The 16,505-nt window shown below is 56.4% G+C and overlaps 3 protein-coding genes across 4 annotated transcripts; 1 reads left to right on the top strand and 2 right to left on the bottom strand.

The window, feature by feature from the left end:
* Window positions 1-177: 177 nt before the first annotated feature.
* Window positions 178-3,843, bottom strand: RNF167 (ring finger protein 167). 2 transcript variants are annotated; one of them, XM_004594854.4, is made up of 10 exons: window positions 3,741-3,843; window positions 3,168-3,608; window positions 2,996-3,076; window positions 2,265-2,390; window positions 2,065-2,152; window positions 1,852-1,942; window positions 1,631-1,736; window positions 1,409-1,502; window positions 746-826; window positions 178-662 (listed from the first exon to the last, which is right to left on the bottom strand). In XM_004594854.4, the coding sequence occupies exons 2-10, from the start codon at window positions 3,249-3,251 to the stop codon at window positions 361-363; spliced, it is 1,053 nt and encodes a 350-aa protein (XP_004594911.2). In that variant the 5' UTR covers window positions 3,252-3,608; window positions 3,741-3,843; the 3' UTR covers window positions 178-360. The 2 variants fall into 2 exon arrangements, with proteins under 2 accessions (XP_004594911.2, XP_058532379.1); XM_058676396.1 differs by lacking the exon at window positions 3,741-3,843 and adding an exon at window positions 3,698-3,717.
* Window positions 3,844-4,012: 169 nt separating this feature from the next.
* SLC25A11 (solute carrier family 25 member 11) lies at window positions 4,013-7,190 on the top strand. The gene is made up of 8 exons (XM_004594851.4): window positions 4,013-4,268; window positions 4,828-4,980; window positions 5,071-5,277; window positions 5,721-5,811; window positions 5,895-5,985; window positions 6,083-6,182; window positions 6,274-6,325; window positions 6,448-7,190. The coding sequence occupies exons 1-8, from the start codon at window positions 4,174-4,176 to the stop codon at window positions 6,601-6,603; spliced, it is 945 nt and encodes a 314-aa protein (XP_004594908.1). The 5' UTR covers window positions 4,013-4,173; the 3' UTR covers window positions 6,604-7,190.
* Window positions 7,191-10,241: 3,051 nt separating this feature from the next.
* Window positions 10,242-11,913, bottom strand: GP1BA (glycoprotein Ib platelet subunit alpha). Its single transcript, XM_058676470.1, has 3 exons — window positions 11,642-11,913; window positions 10,332-11,395; window positions 10,242-10,281 (listed from the first exon to the last, which is right to left on the bottom strand). Exons 1-3 carry the CDS (start codon window positions 11,750-11,752, stop codon window positions 10,242-10,244), a joined length of 1,215 nt encoding a protein of 404 aa, XP_058532453.1. The 5' UTR covers window positions 11,753-11,913.
* Window positions 11,914-16,505: the final 4,592 nt, after the last annotated feature.

The following is a 16,505-nucleotide window of genomic DNA, read 5'->3' as shown; positions in this document are numbered from 1 at the left end:
GACTAGAGACCGGGTCCAAGCCTGCGGCTAAGGCAGGGCTGGTTGAGTCACCCTCATGAGTGGGTGGGGCTCCCCTCTGAGTCACACAAATGCCTGTGGGGCCGTCCCTGAGTCCAGGTTATCTTCTCCAGGATCCGTGCCCCTTTCAACTCAGGTGACAGTGATGGAGCCTTAGTTCACAAAAACAATTTTATTGACGCAACAGTGAAGATGCAGTCCTTTTGACCGCACCCTGCAAAGGTTGAGGCTGTGTGCAGGAGTGATATGGAATGCAAGTGTCCCCATCCCTCGGTTTAGGAGAGCAGAGGGAGGAAGAGGGCCTGTGCAAATAGGTCACCAGAGGTGTGTGAGGGGGGAACGTTACACCAAGATAGCGGAGGAAGAGGAGGAAGGAGATGGTGGAGGGTCTGTTGAGGGCCCAGGGAAGATAGGGGTGGCTGGAGCCAGGGACCCAAAGGAAGTGGGGAGTGTTGGGCTGGAGCCCAGGAGTGGGGTGCGCTCTGAGGCAGGATGATCACGAGGCTCCCCTTCCTCCTCGCCCTCCTCTGGCCCCTGACTTTCCTCCTCCTCATCACCAGGACCCCTGTGGACAGGCTGCTTGCAGATGGGGCAGGTCTTCCGGGTCTGGGTGAGCCAGGGGTCCACGCAGCGGCTGTGATAGGCTGCAGAGAGGCAGGAGGTGGAACAAGTGATGCCTGACTGAGCCCTGGGCACCTGGTTTGGATGCAGGCAGTGCCGGCCTTACCATGAGCACAGGGGAGGACCCGCAGCTTGTCCCCATCCTCATATTCATCCAGACAGATAGCACAAACGTCATACTGGTCCCCTGGAGAGAAAAGGACCCCAGTGACACACCTCAGGAGTACTGGGGTAGAGCAGAGTCCTGCAAACACCTATTTCCTCTGTTTGTACCTGTGTAAGAGCAGGCTGGGTGAAGCTAGTGGAGGTGGGGTGGGGGGTGTTCTTAGCTCAAGCAGACCAGTAGAGGTAAGGAAGTGGGTTTTGGGGGAGGTGTAGGGTGGAGAGACAGGAGGAGCAGCGGAAATGGGGCAGGCCTTCTGTTATCGCCTTATATGGGCACTGGCAGCTTCAGGGCCAGGAGACTCGGCCTCTCCTCCCCTTACCTGTTCCTCCTCTCCACTCCCATTCTTCTGCCCTCTCCGCTTCCTCCCTCGGAGGCAGGGTCCAACCTTCTACCTCTCCCAGCTGCCTTAACCACCTCTGCTTTCCAGCTCAACTCCATTTCTGCCTGTCCTCAAGAACTGATGCGTAAAGATTAGGCAGCCCCTCAGGCTGATGCCTTCCCATGCCCACCCCCTGCCCTTCAACCTCTTATCTCCCAGGCTCAGACTCCTTCAAAGAGCAGGTAAGTTGTGAAAAAGGGATCCCTTTCCCCTTGACTCCTTACCCTTCTGATAATCATGTGTAGGAATCTGTTTCAGTTGCTCTTTGGTAAGTCGATTTCGCTGCAGCCGCTTCCGGTGCTGGATACAGCGAACTATCTGGGAGAAGGGAAGCAGACGGATCAGGCTCAGGGAATGAACTGGACATGTGCACGAACTGTGCCTCTGTTCCCGTCTGGCTTTGTAAGTCCTGCTCTCCCCATCTCGTTGTCCCCTTTGCTACTCACCATCACCGCTCCCATGGCCAGAACCAGCAGCCCCACAATCCCGGTGAAGGGAATGAGGTAATAGCCCAAAGGGAAGCTATTGTCTGGGACCAGAAGCACCTGGGCCCTGGGGAAAGGAAACCCAGTGTCAGAGGGGCCAGGAAGGCATGGGGACAAAGTTCAGAGGACAATGTCACTGGTCTGGATGAGCAAATGGAGAGGGTGGGGTAGGCCCGTCCTACCCCTTCTCGTAGACAAAGAGGGCGCGCAGGTACTCGGAGCTCCTCTCCCCGATGAACACAGACGGGATCCAGATCTGCTGCTGGATCTCCTCTGCAAGGGGCTGGCGGTGAGGTGGGGGCTCCACCTTCCACTCCCCACGCTCTCAGGGAAGTCTGCCCCACCCACCCAGCATGCCGGCTTCTCTGACCCGAGCCCAGCCCGTCCACCCTTACCGCTGTTCCACACCATGTTCAGCAGTTCATTGGAATTCACATTGTGGACTACGGCGGCACCATACCCAGCCTTCTGTGCGTTCAGGACCTGGGGGACAAGGTGGGGAGGGGGAAGCCATCACGGACCTCATCTGCCTTCATTTCCGGAACCACCTTCTTCACCCTCAGCTTCCCAGCTCCCGCTCCATATATTCAGCAACCTTGAGGTCAAAGTTGCAGTCGAATCTTCGAAGCAGTGCAATAAAGACTGACCCGTTGGCCGGGGCTGGGGGTGGTGGGGCAATGGGGCTGCAGGCGTTGTCTGGGTGAGCCTCCACAAGGAACCCCTAAGGGAAAGAGGCAAACCACAATTAGGCTTCTCCCTGGGCATGGGCCTCACACAGTAGTGTCTCCTCTGGAGCTGCTTCTCATTCCTGGGGTCTCAGCACCCCCACGCCAACCCCAAGAGTCTATATTCTTCCTTGGATGCGCTAACCTGCACCCCAGCTTCCATGTCCCTCTCCTAGATGAGTGTACCCAGAGCCACAGCCCATCTGAGCTCTTGCTACATAGCAGTCTTCGCGAGACAGAGTGCTATTAACTGTCTTATCTCATGGAACCCTCACAGTAACTCCAAAGTAACTTTCACAGGCTGTCTTCACAGTAAACAAAGATTTGCAGTGACAACAAATGTGGCCAAGGTCATGCAATCACACTAACAGGCTGGAGATCCCACTGGCAAGCAGCCCTTCCCCTTGCCTTTTAGCTAGGTGAGCTTCGAGGCCCAGGGACGGACACTGTGTCTCTCCCTCTAGATTCTGGACACCACACTTGTTCGTGCACTTGGTTCTTTAGCTTCACCCGGGGAGGGGCTCCTCAATCCCAGCCCAGCAGGGAGGATTTGGAGAGTTAAAATTTTTTCAAAGGGTCAGGCAGGGGAGAAGCAATTCACCTGGAGTCCCTCCTGGCTCAGGGTAGCCCCAAACAGAGCTGGGAGGTCTGCAAAGTCCATGCTGGCATTGTGCTCCGAGGTCTGCGGGCAAAAAAAAAAAAGTCCGGGTCCCGCTCCAGCCGCAAGCCCTCCCCTCTGCGCCGCCTCCGCCAGGCGCCCGCTCCAGACTCACCGCTCGAATGAGCCCTCGGACGGGGGCTGCTCCCCACAGCACTGTGGCCACCACCACAGGCAGCGGGAAGGCCGCGGGGTGCATGGCAGCCAGGGGTCGGGGAGGCCGACAGCAGGAGCGGGGTGCTGCGCCCTAGGATCCCAGGGGTCTGACCACCCCCAGGCCCCCTGCCCAGCTACATGGGGGCGCCGGGGAAGGGACCCCGACTCGGGGAGCAAGAGCTGGGCCAGACACACTCAATGGACCCTTTCCTGGATGGGGGGAGGACAAAACCGGGGCAATGGACGGTAGGAGACACAGGTGACAGCAGGGGGAAAACTTCGGGGAGCGCCAGGAGGTGGGACTTCCGGCCAGGTGGGCCGTCTTCCTATCCCCCGGAAAAAGGTATCCGACAAAGGGTCACTCCCAGCATCGGACGCTCCAGACGAAGGACTTCCGGTCCTGGAAGGCCGGTTAAAGGGAAAAATTAGCGATGGCGGAGTGCCTGCGGAGACGGAGGCAGCCCGGGGGCCTCCAGAAGGGGACCTAACCATTTCCCATTTCGTGCCCGGGAATTGGACCTTCCCTGTTTACCTCTCCGCTCCTTCTGGCCGCCGCCACCGTAGCTCCAAGTCTCGCGAGAATGTTACCACCTGCCCCCGTAAAAGCTGGCTTTAGATATCGCGAGAGCGCTCCTACTCTTGGCAGCCCGGACTTTGTCGATCTCGCGAGACGCCGAACCCAATGCTTCCATACTTTCCCGCGATTGCAGTTCGGGACAAGCGGGTTCCAGATCGGCCACGCCTCTTCCGCACGCGGCCCTGAAGCTCCGCCCCCGGCGACGCCAACCTCCCGGCGGCCTTTGCGCTGTGCGCCTGCGCGGCGCCCACTCCCGGCTGGCGTGCCGGACCGGAGCAGCCGGAGGGGCGCGCGCGCACTCGGCCTCGTGCGCGCGCGCGGTGTCACCTTGGGCGCGAGCGGGGCCACGCGCTCTCTGGACCCGGGAGCCTGGGCCCATTGAGTGGCGATGGCGGCGACGGCGAGTCCCGGGGCCGGCGGGATGGACGGCAAGCCCCGTACCTCCCCTAAGTCCGTCAAGTTCCTGTTTGGGGGCCTGGCCGGGTAAGCTCAGGCCCCGGGGGATGGGAACGGAGAAGGAGGGGCCCGGTGCATCGCTGGGTAGTCTCAGCGAGCTGAGACTGCGTGGGACAGCACGATCCCCCCGCGTGTGGGGGAGGTTCTTGATGGGCTGCGACATTCTATACACTCCTTGCAAGGCTACTGGCTGTATGCAGGGTCTTGGAACCACCCACCTCCCGTACGCCCTCTGCCCAGCTACAAGGTCTTTTGGCTTAGCTTTGCAGAGCTGCATAGAGTTCCCTTAAGCGACTCTTCGGGGCCTCCTTAGTGTCCCAGGATGTGGGTGCTCCCATGCTCCCCTCCCTGGGTCGCATGCATGGCTCCCTGCTTTAGCCCCCACCCTTGTGGAACTACTTGGATCAAGCTTCATGGCATGACCCCTACTGGACAAGGGAGTTCTCAGAACCTGTTTCCTGCCAGCCCTCCTTAATCCATAATCCGTGGTAGGCTCTAGCCTCTGTAAACCCTTGCTGCTGGACTGCGGTGGGCTTCGGTAGATCTGAGACATGTGGGCCCTAACCCTGCCTCCACCTTTCTCTAGGATGGGAGCTACCGTGTTTGTGCAACCCCTGGACCTGGTGAAGAACCGCATGCAGCTGAGTGGAGAAGGTGCCAAGACGAGAGAATACAAAACCAGCTTCCATGCCCTCACCAGCATCCTGAGGGCAGAAGGGCTAAGGGGCATTTACACCGGGTACTGAGGACCTCCAAGCTTGGGGGAGTAGCGTGTGGTTTGGGAGGCTACAGACCTGGCCCTGAGACACTGATGCCCTTTGCTCTCCAGGTTATCTGCTGGCCTACTGCGCCAGGCCACCTACACCACGACACGTCTTGGCATTTATACCGTGCTGTTTGAGCGTTTGACCGGGGCTGATGGCACACCTCCTGGCTTTCTGCTGAAGGCCCTGATTGGCATGACTGCAGGTGCAACGGGTGCTTTTGTGGGAACCCCAGCGGAGGTGGCTCTGATCCGAATGACCGCCGATGGCCGGTTAGTTCCAGCTCTGAGCCCAGGATCTAGAATGAAATGGTCATTTCTCCCCAACAAGCAGTTACCAAAAAGAGGGAGTGAGAGAGATTTTCCACCTGTTGGTCACTCTCCAAATGGTTGCAACACTCAGAGCTGGGCCAGGCCAAAGCGGAAGAGTCAGGAGCTTCATGCTGGCTGGGGGTCAAGCAGCTGGGCCTTCCTCTGCTGCTTTCCCAGGCGCATTAGCAGGGAGTTGGACCAGAAGTAAAGCAGCACACTAACCAATGCGCTTAAGGAAGTTGCAAGTGGCAGCTTACCCCATAGTACCACCACGCTGGCCCCCAAAAGACTGTTTACATTCTAGTTCTAGAACAGAGCAGTTCCGTGCTCACGCTAACATTCTTCCGCTCTTCTGGGGCCAGGTGGGCCATCCTGATCGTCGCCTCTCCTTGCCCTCCCAACAGGCTTCCAGCTGATCAACGCCGTGGTTACAAAAACGTGTTCAATGCCCTGATTCGAATTGCCCGGGAAGAGGGCGTCCCCACGCTGTGGCGGGTGAGTGAAGGGGCTTGAGGTCCAGCCTGACAGATGTGGGGTCAGGGCTTCTGCCTTCCTGACTGCCTGCTCCCCATCTCCAGGGCTGTATCCCCACCATGGCCCGGGCTGTCGTCGTCAATGCTGCCCAGCTCGCCTCCTACTCTCAATCCAAGCAGTTTTTGCTGGACTCAGGTAAGACCCAGAGTTGGGCCCCGAGCTTCCAGCTGGGCCTGAGCCCCATCGAAGTCGACGCTTCATACGCCTCACCTTCCTCTCATCTCCCCTCCAGGCTACTTCTCCGACAACATCCTGTGCCACTTCTGCGCCAGCATGATCAGTGGCCTCGTCACCACTGCTGCCTCCATGCCCGTGGACATTGTCAAGACCCGGTGAGGGCAGGCCTGGACCTGGCAAAGGGGAGTAAGATGACACCCGTTCTACATCTCATGGTCCGTCTACCCCTGATTTCTTCCCTTTCAGGATCCAGAACATGCGCATGATTGATGGGAAGCCAGAATACAAAAATGGGCTGGTGAGGAAGCTGCCCTGGCTGGGGCTGGAGGGTTGGGACAGCTGGGGAGGGCTTTGGGGAAGGGGACGCAGGGCCCCAAGGCCAGGCCTGAGCCACAGCACCCTGCCCGCCTGTCTCCCTAGGATGTGCTGGTGAAGGTGGTGCGCTATGAGGGTTTCTTCAGCCTGTGGAAGGGCTTCACACCATACTATGCCCGCCTGGGCCCCCACACGGTCCTCACCTTCATCTTCTTGGAGCAGATGAACAAGGCCTACAAGCGTCTCTTCCTCAGCGGCTGAGGAAGCCAGGGGCCGGAACCAGTGTGCCAGGGCTCCCAGTCACCAGCTACTCCGGTCACTGCACCCTGGGGTGGACAGCGGGAGGGCCCTGGACTCAGCTGCCCCAGGCCCCTCTATTTATTGCCCCTGCACAGTGTGGCTCCCCCTCCTCCTTTCATGGTAAAGGACTTTGGTCTGTTTTGTCACCTCCTCCAGCTTGTCCTGGCCCCTGTGGCCTCTCCCTCCCTGGCTGTGCTTTGGGGAGGGGCTGGCAAAGTCCTGAGGATTTCTGATCTCCTCCTGGGTGTTTGCTTCAGGGATACAGGACAGCAGAAGGCCCCTCCTCGTGGGGTCCCCAGGAAGCAGGAAGAGGATGGGTGACCGCAGAAGCCATCAGGATGGCCAAGGGTCCTCAGTGGGATGCCTCACTGGGGACTTAATAAATTGTATTGGCGATAACCACGTCCACATCTAGAGGGTTATGGGGGGGTAAAGGGGGAGGAGACTGGGCAAAGAAGCCAAGGCCCTCCCCCCCAACCTCTAGGAATCAGGAACTGGAGTTTTCAGCAGAAATTATTAAAGCAAAAGACCCTGCTGGTTTCTGCCAAGGCTGTGTAAATCATTCCTGCCCCCAGAGTTGACGGGGCTCAGGAAACAAACCCAGGCCCCTGGTCCAGGAGGGTGGCAGGTGCACAAGTCATCTCCCATAATCCCCGGAAAAAGCCTCCTGGGGCCTGGTGACTACTTTTGCTGACGATGGGGAGTCTTGTAAGTATGACCCTCGTGGGCTGGGGGAGGTGTGGAGTCCTGATCCAACCCTCGGGGAAGTTACTGTCTTGTCCCTTTATAAGGAGGAGATGTGTGTCTCCCAGGCCCTGCTCTCAAAGGAGCACAAGCCTGCTGGGGTGTGCAAGGGCATGGAAGGTCATGCTGGAAGGACAAGAGGCCCAAGGGCCACATGCCAGGCAGGGGACAGGCAGGCAGCAGGTGGGAACTGCTCGCTTGGCGGAGCCTTGTCAACAGAGGGAGAGGTGGGGCTCAGCATCCTCCCGTCTTACTGCCTCTGCCTTCTCCATGTACACAGTGTTCCAGGCCACAGTCACCACTTGGAGGGACTTGAATGCCTGGGCCCTGACATTAACGAGTCCCAAGTCTAGAGGGGAAGATGACCAGGGAGCAGCTGGGAGACGGGGTATAGCGGTAACCTGCAGCAGGGAAACCTGGGACACCTGTGCCAGTGGCAGTGGCAGTGAGGCTGTTGGGGAGGAGCGGGGAGGTGGACACAGCACTCCTGGCTGGAGGAGAAGCATGTGGAAGCAGGTGATCTATGAGGTGTTCATGATCACTGGAGCACAGATCAAAGCATCTCTTGGCAGAGGGGAAGCTGGGTAGTCACATCCTTGATGGTGTATCCCAGGGAAGAATGTAGGAGCGGGGTGGGCATTTGGCCTGGGATGCCCACAGCCTGTACTGGATGCCCTGAGCTTGGGTCCTGGCTCTGCCCTGGCTTCTAGCTTCCTGCTGGCATACGTGCCCAGGAGGCAGCACCTGATGTCTTAAGTACCTGGGTCCCTGTGTGGGAGGCACATGGGGTTCTAGGCTCATAGCTTCAGCATGACCTAATGCTAGCTACTGTGGGTGTTTGTGGAGTAAAGCAGTGGGTGGGGAAAAAATTTTCTGCCTTTCAGATAAAGGTGTGAATAGAATTTTAAAAGGGAAAGAAATTATAGACTTTTAGCCTAGGAAGATATTTCCAAAGCCAAATGGGTAGGGGCACCCCATGGAATCAGACAGACAAGGCCTATATCCCATTCTGTGTGCTCCATGGCCTGTGTTGGGCAGGAGAGCTGCTTGCCAAAGTGCTTAGGAAGAGTAAAGTTTGGAACCAGGGGGAGGGAACTGTGCTCCATGTCCCTGCATCCTAATTGGAAGGCAAGAATATCCAAATAATTCACTCAGACCTACCAGGCTGGGTCCACCCTGCCTCTGTGCTAAGGAGAGGTGCATTTGCGAGGCTGCAGGTGCAGGCAGGCACCCACCTTCACCCTCAGTGCTGCCGGCTACAGGTAGGTAGGCCTTAGCATCACCAAACTCCAGCAAGACTTAGGGTTCCCAAGCTGGATCTGACTGTTCCAGCCAGCAGGTGAGTGGTCACCCCTGCAAGAGAGGTGTGGGGAACCTTCCCCCCGCCCCAGCCCTGAGTTCACTGAAGGGGTCACCTTGTGACTCAGGTAGAGGCCTGTTGGGACCTTGAGATGGCTCAGGATAGGTACCCAGCACATTGTCATGTTCAAAATATTTTTATTATGCAAATGCTATCCAGTGAGGGCATTGTATATTACGACTGGAAAATGCTAAGCAGAATAAAAGAAAACCACCCTAATTTATAACACCCAGAGACACTCGAGCAGCGCCCACATCTTGGTAAGATTGCTTTCTAAATCATGCACAGAGGCCTGTGCGAGCTGTGCTCTCTGCTTTTACCTAAAACCTTCCCAAACGTTGGGGAAGAACCACTTGGCCTGGTGGCCCCTCCCAGTACCGGGGGCTTTGTTCTGTGGTCCTGCTCAATCCCTCCATCTCCCAATTCCTCCTGATGTGGGGGCAGAGGTGACATGCCTTGAGGTGGAAAGGAGGCTTCTGGTAAGTGAACATACTTAAGACTACCCCACAACTTGTGTTCCTTACCACCCCCATCCCACCCCAGCTAGACCCCAACAGGAAAGCCCTTTGGAAGGACATCTCTCGGGTCCCCCCAAATTACCCACCCTTAGAGGCTGTGGCCAGCATACCTAATGCCCACCATGCCCAGCAGATCTTCGCCACGCCCCTGACTGCGGGCTGAGGGTCTCCGGCCTGCCACTAGGGGTCCCACGCGGCCATTAGCCCGCACCCACAGGAATAAGCTGGAACGGAAAGTGGGGAGCGAGCCTTGAAGGAAAAGCAGCCAAGCTCGGGGCATAGTTACTTGCCTCCCCCGTTGCAGCTCCAGGTGACTGACTTGTGTGGCCACGGTTGGCAGAGCAGCTTGACCAGAGGCCAGGGCCTGCAGTTCCCCAGGCTGGACCCGGTTCAGCAACAGGATGAGCAGCAGAGAAGCCAACAGGAGCCAGAGGAGACCTAAGATGTAGAAGCCCAGGGAGAGGAGACAGCAGAGGTCAGAGCTGAGGAAAAGGTCGCTGCTGGAGCTCTGGAAAGTTCCTTGAGATGCCAGGTGGGCCACTGGGGAAGCTGCAAATTCCAAGCTAGTCAGAATTGAGGCAGTCAGGGCTGTGGTGGGCTCAGGGGTGCTGGAGGCTAAGGTGGTCTGGGATATGGTGGATTCTGAGGTGGGCTTGGGGGTAGTTGGAGCTGTAGTAGATTCTGAGGTGGGCTCAGGGTCAGTGAGGGCTGTCGTGGGCTTGGGGACGGTTGAGGTTGTGCTGGGCTTGGTTGGGGTTGAGGTGGTTGGGGGTGTGGTAGATTCTGAGGTGGGCTCCAGGGTAGTCAGGGCTGTGGTGGGCTCCAGGGTAGTCCGTGCTGTGGTGGGCTTGAGAGTGGTCAGGGCTGTGGTGGGATCAGAGGTCATGAGGGTTGTGCTGGCCTCCAGGGTTGTCGAGACCAAGATGGGTCTTGAGGTGTTCCAGTTCATGAGTTTTTTGGTCCCGGCTGCAGTAGGCTCAGTAGTAGGTGTTGACATTGTAGAGAATGTGGTAGAATCTGCCATGTTTAGAAATGTGGTGGAACTGAAAGTTGTCTTTGAGGGGAACATGGCCTCTCTCAGCGTGGGTTCCTCGGGGGGCAGCAAGGAGGACATTTGACTTGGATCAGCAGGAGGCTGTGACGTCAGCAGGCCCCAGCGGGTTGTTGTCTGGTCATCAGTGCTGATGGAGAACTTGATCACAGTTCTCGTGGCAGGCACCGTGTCACCTACAGATTTCTTTTCTTCATAGTACTGATCATAGTCCTGCTCCTCCTCGTCGTCTGGGCAGCCCTTGCCTGGGTAGGTGTAGACGGGTATGGTGGCCATGTTGACACAGCGCACGCTGGCCACATTGGGGGTCATGGCCTTGACATCCATCCCCTCCTTCCACAGGTAGACGTTTTGGGGATTGTCCTCCAGCCAGCGACGGAAATAGAGGATATTGCAGTCACAGTACCAAGGGTTGTCATGGAGAAAAGCAAAAGGCAGGAGGAGGTCCCCAAAGAAGCCCTTAGGGATGGTGCGTAGCCAGTTCTTTTGCAGGTAGAGAGTGTCCAGCTCCGTCAGCCCGTCCAGGAGCCCAGAGGGCAGGTCGTTCAGCTTGTTCTCCGCCAGATTGAGTTTCCGCAGCTGGGTTGTGGGTGCCAGGAGGCTCAGGGGCAGAGCCTTCAGCTTGTTACCTTGCAAGTAGAGTTCCTGCAGTTGGCTCAGGCCATCCAGGGCGTCTGAAGCCAGCGAGGCCAGCAAGTTGAAGGAGACGTCCAGAGAGGCGAGGGCGGGCAGCACACGCCCCAGTGCGGGCAGCGTCTTGAGCTTGTTGTGGGAGAGATCCAGCGTGTGCAACAGGGGCAATGTGTGGTCAGTCTGCAGACTGGTCAGCTCGCTTTGGTCCAGGTGGAGCTGGACGAGGCGTTTGAACGGCACCAGGGAGGCCATGGAGAAGGTCACCAGGGTGTTCTCACCCAGGTGGAGGCTGGTCATGTCTGCTGGCAGGCCGGGAGGCAGCGCCTTCAGCCGTAGCCGATCACAGTTCACTTCCACCTGGCTGGCCACCTTGGAGACCTCACAGGGGTGCTGGGGGTGCGAGGAGCTGGGCAGCAGGAGCAGCAAAAGCGGGAGCAGCATGGGGACCTGTGGGCAGGTGTGGGTGAGGGGTACTTGAGCGGCCACCCTCCGCCCCACCTCCCCAACCAGCCTCTATCATTCTTTCAGGCCCCAGCCCTACACCCGCAGTGCCCAAGATCCCTTATGGAAACTTGGCTTCCATACTTCCCAACCTCGCCACCTCCCACCCGGACTCGCCCCCGAGCCTAAGCTACCACTGCAGGTGCTCAACCCTCCCTCAGCCCAGTCCTCCCGAGCCCAACTCTGGCTTACAGGCAAGCAGAAAGACCTCCGAAGGCACAGAATGTCCTCCAGGGTGTGGCTGGGTCTTCTGTCTTCCAGCTCTGGGGAAGGCGTCGACGGAGGCAGGAAGGTGGTGGGCATTGGGAGGAAACACCAGCCCGATAGGGGCTTCTGTGACTCCGAGAGCAGGGTTCCCCACCCGGACACAGGCTCTTATCACCTCCCTCCACAAATTTCCCCCAAACCCTCCTTGGTTCTGCTCTCTGCCACTTTCCTTCCCCACAGGGGCGGCCTTTGGGGGTGGATTCCTGCCACCCTCACCCCTGACCATCCTCATTGAAGTTCTGCAGTGACCACCCCCACCTCCTTCTCAGAGTTGCGCACTTTCACACTCGGTTTTCGTTGTGGGCCGGCATGGTAGCCTAGTGGCTAAAGTCCTTGCCTTGAACACTCCGGGGTCCCATATGGGCACCAGTTTGTGTCCTAGTTGCCCCGCTTCCCATCCAGCTCCCTGCTTGTGGACTGGAAAAGCAGTTGACAGCCCAAAGCTTTGGGACCCTGTACCTGCATGGGAGACCTGGAATCAGTTTTAGGCTCCTGGCTTTGGATCAGCTCAGCTCCGGCCATTGCGGCCACTGGGGAAGTGAACCAGAAGACGGAAGAACTTCCTTTCTGCATATCTGAATTTCCAATAAAAATTAAAATAATCTTACAAAATTTTTTTTCATGGCCCTGTTTCCTGCCGCCCTCCCCTCACTTGTGAGCAGGTGCTATCCCTCCATACCCGGCTGACTTGGTCCCCTGCTGAGGCACGGATGCCCCCCACTCCTCTGCACCCTGGGCATTCTTTCTCAGGACCTTGGAGTCCACACCTGCACACCCATGGCTTCGCCCTCCTGTGGGCTTCCCATTCGCCCGTGGGATACCTGCCTGGCTTTCTCGCACTGCCTGAACCTCTTCTCCCTGCTCTTTCAGGCACTCATGGGCCAACCTTTGTTCTTTTTTGTCCAGCTGCCTACGTGCAGGTGCCACAGGCATGCATGTCTCGAACTGAACTTGTCCCCTATCTCCTAAGGGTATCTCCTGTTGTGAATGACATTGGCCCACCCTCGGTTATGCCAGCTACGCAATTGGTGCGAGGCTGCTGCCAGCAGCAGCTCCTCAGCCAGCCTGTCGCCAAGTGCTGCTCTCCAGCCCCACCCTTGCCATTCCCATCCACAGCCCCTCTTCTCCCCTGCTTCCTCGTGACAGCCTCCCACCTGCCCTCCATTCCCCACCAGGCCTGTTCATATTGCTACCTGAGATTCTCCGAGGGTCCAGTCCCCAAATGCCTTAGTGTTACCCCTGGCCAGGGCCAAAACTGCTAGCTGGAAAGTCAATCCAGTTTTGGGCAGGAACCCAGCCGTGGGAGCCCTCCACGGCCTCCCAGGGTGTGCATCAGCAGGAAGCTGGAGTTGGGAGCTGAACTAGGCACCGAGATATGGGGACATGGGCATCTTTTTAGTTAACAATAGTTGCGCCTCAGATGAATCTCATTGACTGCAATACTGCTACTGTGCAAGGCTAGACATGGGCATCTTAACTGCTATAGACAATACCTGCCGCCCACCCCCTCTTTTGCTCACTTCCATTCCTGGGCCTGAACTCTTCCTGTTACCCTCTTCAACCTACTCACACTTACCCGACAAGTTCCAGCTCAGAATTCCTCCCTCCAACAAACCTTTTCTGACTTCTGAAGAAAGTCAAATAACGTTCTAATTCGGCCACCTTGTCTGTTAACCACTACTCCTCATAATGTGGAGAGGCCTTCCCTGGGAGGGCCACCAGGCACCCACACGAGCCCACCTCTGCCCTCCTTCCCACTGGTGACCAGAAAGGACTAGCTGCTTGAGCCGGACACAATGAAACCCCTGGTTCAACTGCTTCCTTGAGTTGTCAGCTGCAACAAGTCCTGGCACATGTGCAGGAAATGAGGCTGTATCAGGGGACGGGAAGACAGCCCAGGCAGGCATTGCGCTGTTCAGGAAGGACCCCAAAACTGCTGCTTTTACTGTATTGGTGTGTTAGGCTAACAAGGAATTTATTACAGATACTTTTTTCTCTTTCTCTGTTGCTTTGCCCTTCAAATAAGAACTTAAATCTTTTTTTTTTTTAAGATTTATTTTATTTTTATTGCAAACTCATAGAGAGGAGGAGGAGGAGAGAGAGAGAGGAAGATCTTCCATCTGATGACTCACTCCCTAAATGACTGCAATGGCCGGTGCTGCGCCAATCCGAAGTCAGGATCCAGGAACCTCCTCCACCTCTCCCAACAGGTGCGAGGTCCCAGGACCTTGGACCATCCTCAACTGCTTTCCCAGGCTACAAGCAGGAAGCTGGATGGGAAGCAGAGCTGCTGGGATTAGAACCAACGCCCGTATGGGATCCCAATGCATTCAAGGTGAGTGCTTTAGCCACAAGGCCACTGCACCGGGCCCAAGAACTTAAATCTTTTAAGATAAATAAATAAAAGGCACTGGTTCCGTCCCAGTCTTCTCAGTGGGGGCCGAGACCCAGAGGCAGGCAGCCAGGAGTGGTGTTGGGACCAAGGCTGCAGAACCAGTCTGGTGAGGGAAGCCTCTCCTGAGGCAACACCAGTTCACCCAGGCGTGCCCAGTCCTGGCTGCAGAGCCAGAAACTGGGAGTCGCTGCTCCTTGCCTGCTCCCACCCAGCACTGACAAGGGCTCCTGCCCAATACCCTTGCCTGTGTGCTTCCAGTTCTAAGTCGGTGTGTGTCTGACTGGTTCTGTGCCTATGACACAGCTAGCTGCAAGGGAAAACAAATGTCTGGCATATTTGAAATCTTTTTAAAAAAGATTTATTTATTTTTATTTGAAAGTCAAATCCACAGAGAGAAGGAGAGACAGAGAGAATGATCTTCCTTCCGCTGGTTCACTTCCCAAGTTGCCACAATGGGCTGGGGCTGAGTGGATCTAAAGCCAGGAGCCAGGAGCTTCCTCGGGGTCTTCAATGTGGGTGCAGGGATCCAAGGCTTGGGCCGTCCTCACTGCTTTCCCAGGTCATAGACAGCTGGATGGGAAGTGGAGCAGCTGGGATACGAACTGGTACCCATATGGGATCCCGGAGCATGCAAGGTAAGAACTTTAGCCACTAGGCTGCTGTGCTGAATCCCATATTTGATTTCTGTAAAACGAAGTGTTTGGCATCTCTGAAGATTCCTGAGGAAGGACTTTCCAAACACGAAGACAGACTCCCACTTGGCAGCCACTGAAACTACCTTATGGTTTACTCCTTCAAACTCCCCAATTATATGAACACATTTCAAACTTTCTGTTTTTGCTTGCTTGGCAATAATGCTCCATCATAGATTCATCTTCTTGAAATTTTTTTTTTTTGGTAAGTTGAACCCCAATTCTTTTTTTTTTTTTTTAAGATTTATTTATTTTTATTGGAAAGGCAGATATACAGAGAGGAGGAGAGACAGAGAGAAAGATCTTCCATCCAATGATTCACTCCCCAAGTGACCACAATGGCTGGAGCTGAGCCAGGAACTTCTTCCAAGTCTCCCACGTGGGTTCAGCGTCCCAAGGCTTTGGGCCGTCCTCAGTTTCCTTCCCAGGCCACAAGCAGGGAGCTGGATGGGAAGTGGAGCTGTTGGAATTAGAACCAGTACCCATATGGGATCCTGGCATGTTCAAGGTGAGGACTTTAGCTGTTAGGCCACCACACTGGAACCCCAATTTTTTTTTTTTTAAGATTTTTTTTATTGGTGGTGGGAGCCAGGCCGGGATTGTCTTCATGCTCAGAGCCCCGATTCCAGCCACCATGTACATGTGGTGACCTGTCCCCAGACCTGCCCGAGCTCCAGAGGCAGCTCCCCTCATGGTGAGTACACTGAAGGGGGCACTCTGGAGAATAGGGCAGGCCAGGGCCCCACCCACCGCCAGTATTGCGTGGTGGATGGGATTGGGGAGGGGGTGACCTTGGGGCCTGTTGGCTGCTAGTGGGTACAAGGCCAGGACTGTCTCCATGCTTGGAGCCCTGATTCCAGCCACTACATACACGTGGTGAGCTGTCTGCCTACTGGCTGCCCGGCTGTGAGCTCTGGGGTTTGGGGGCTTTGAATTGCTGCTTAGGTAGCCTCATGTTGAGCCCATTATGCTTCTTTTTTTTCTGAATCAATCCTGAAGACTCCCAATGATAGAGTAACTTTTACTCTGAAAGCAAGCAAGGGTACTGAGACCTGGTAGGTTGGAGGAGAGGAACCAGACGATCTTTATGGAAAAGTATGATATACCAGCCTCCTCTGAGTCATGTGTAGAACTTCTTATCATTGAACAATGCTGACCACCGAACACCAGTCCATGCAAATGCTAAGGCCCGGGGCTTGTCTAGCAGGACCATATCCTATTACCTGACATAATGATGGGTCAGGAGACGGGTCACATTGGGCAGGGACATGACATCAGCTAGCACAAGAGAGAACCGTTTCCGGAGGTAGATTCTGTGGGGGATGTGTGGGCCAAACCCTGTGGAAATACTAGCCCCACTGGTTAGCTCAAGAGTTGGGATGGTGATGGACTAAGCTAGGTATGACCAAGGAGCCTGCCATCACTCACGGGTAAAGGAACCGACAACAGTCTGGACTGGTCAAGGCAACAGCACCCGAATGTACATCCTAAATAGGGTGTGGGGTGGGCTGGGCTGCATCGTTCACCAGCTCATACAAGGCCAAACAGAAGGCCAGACAATGCCGGACACTGGCCTAACATCCACTGGCATGTATGAGAACTGGGTCTGGGAGTGGGTCAAGTGGAGGAACTTGGGAAACTCCCCTGTGGGTCATAGCTCCTGCTGGTGAACACATGGTCCAGACCTGGGGGTCGGACAAGC

This window comes from Ochotona princeps, chromosome 17 (assembly GCF_030435755.1).
Source record: "Ochotona princeps isolate mOchPri1 chromosome 17, mOchPri1.hap1, whole genome shotgun sequence".
Lineage (NCBI taxonomy): Eukaryota > Metazoa > Chordata > Mammalia > Lagomorpha > Ochotonidae > Ochotona > Ochotona princeps.
The sequence above is the reverse complement of the archived record's forward strand: the minus strand, read 5'-3'. Positions and strand labels throughout refer to the sequence as shown.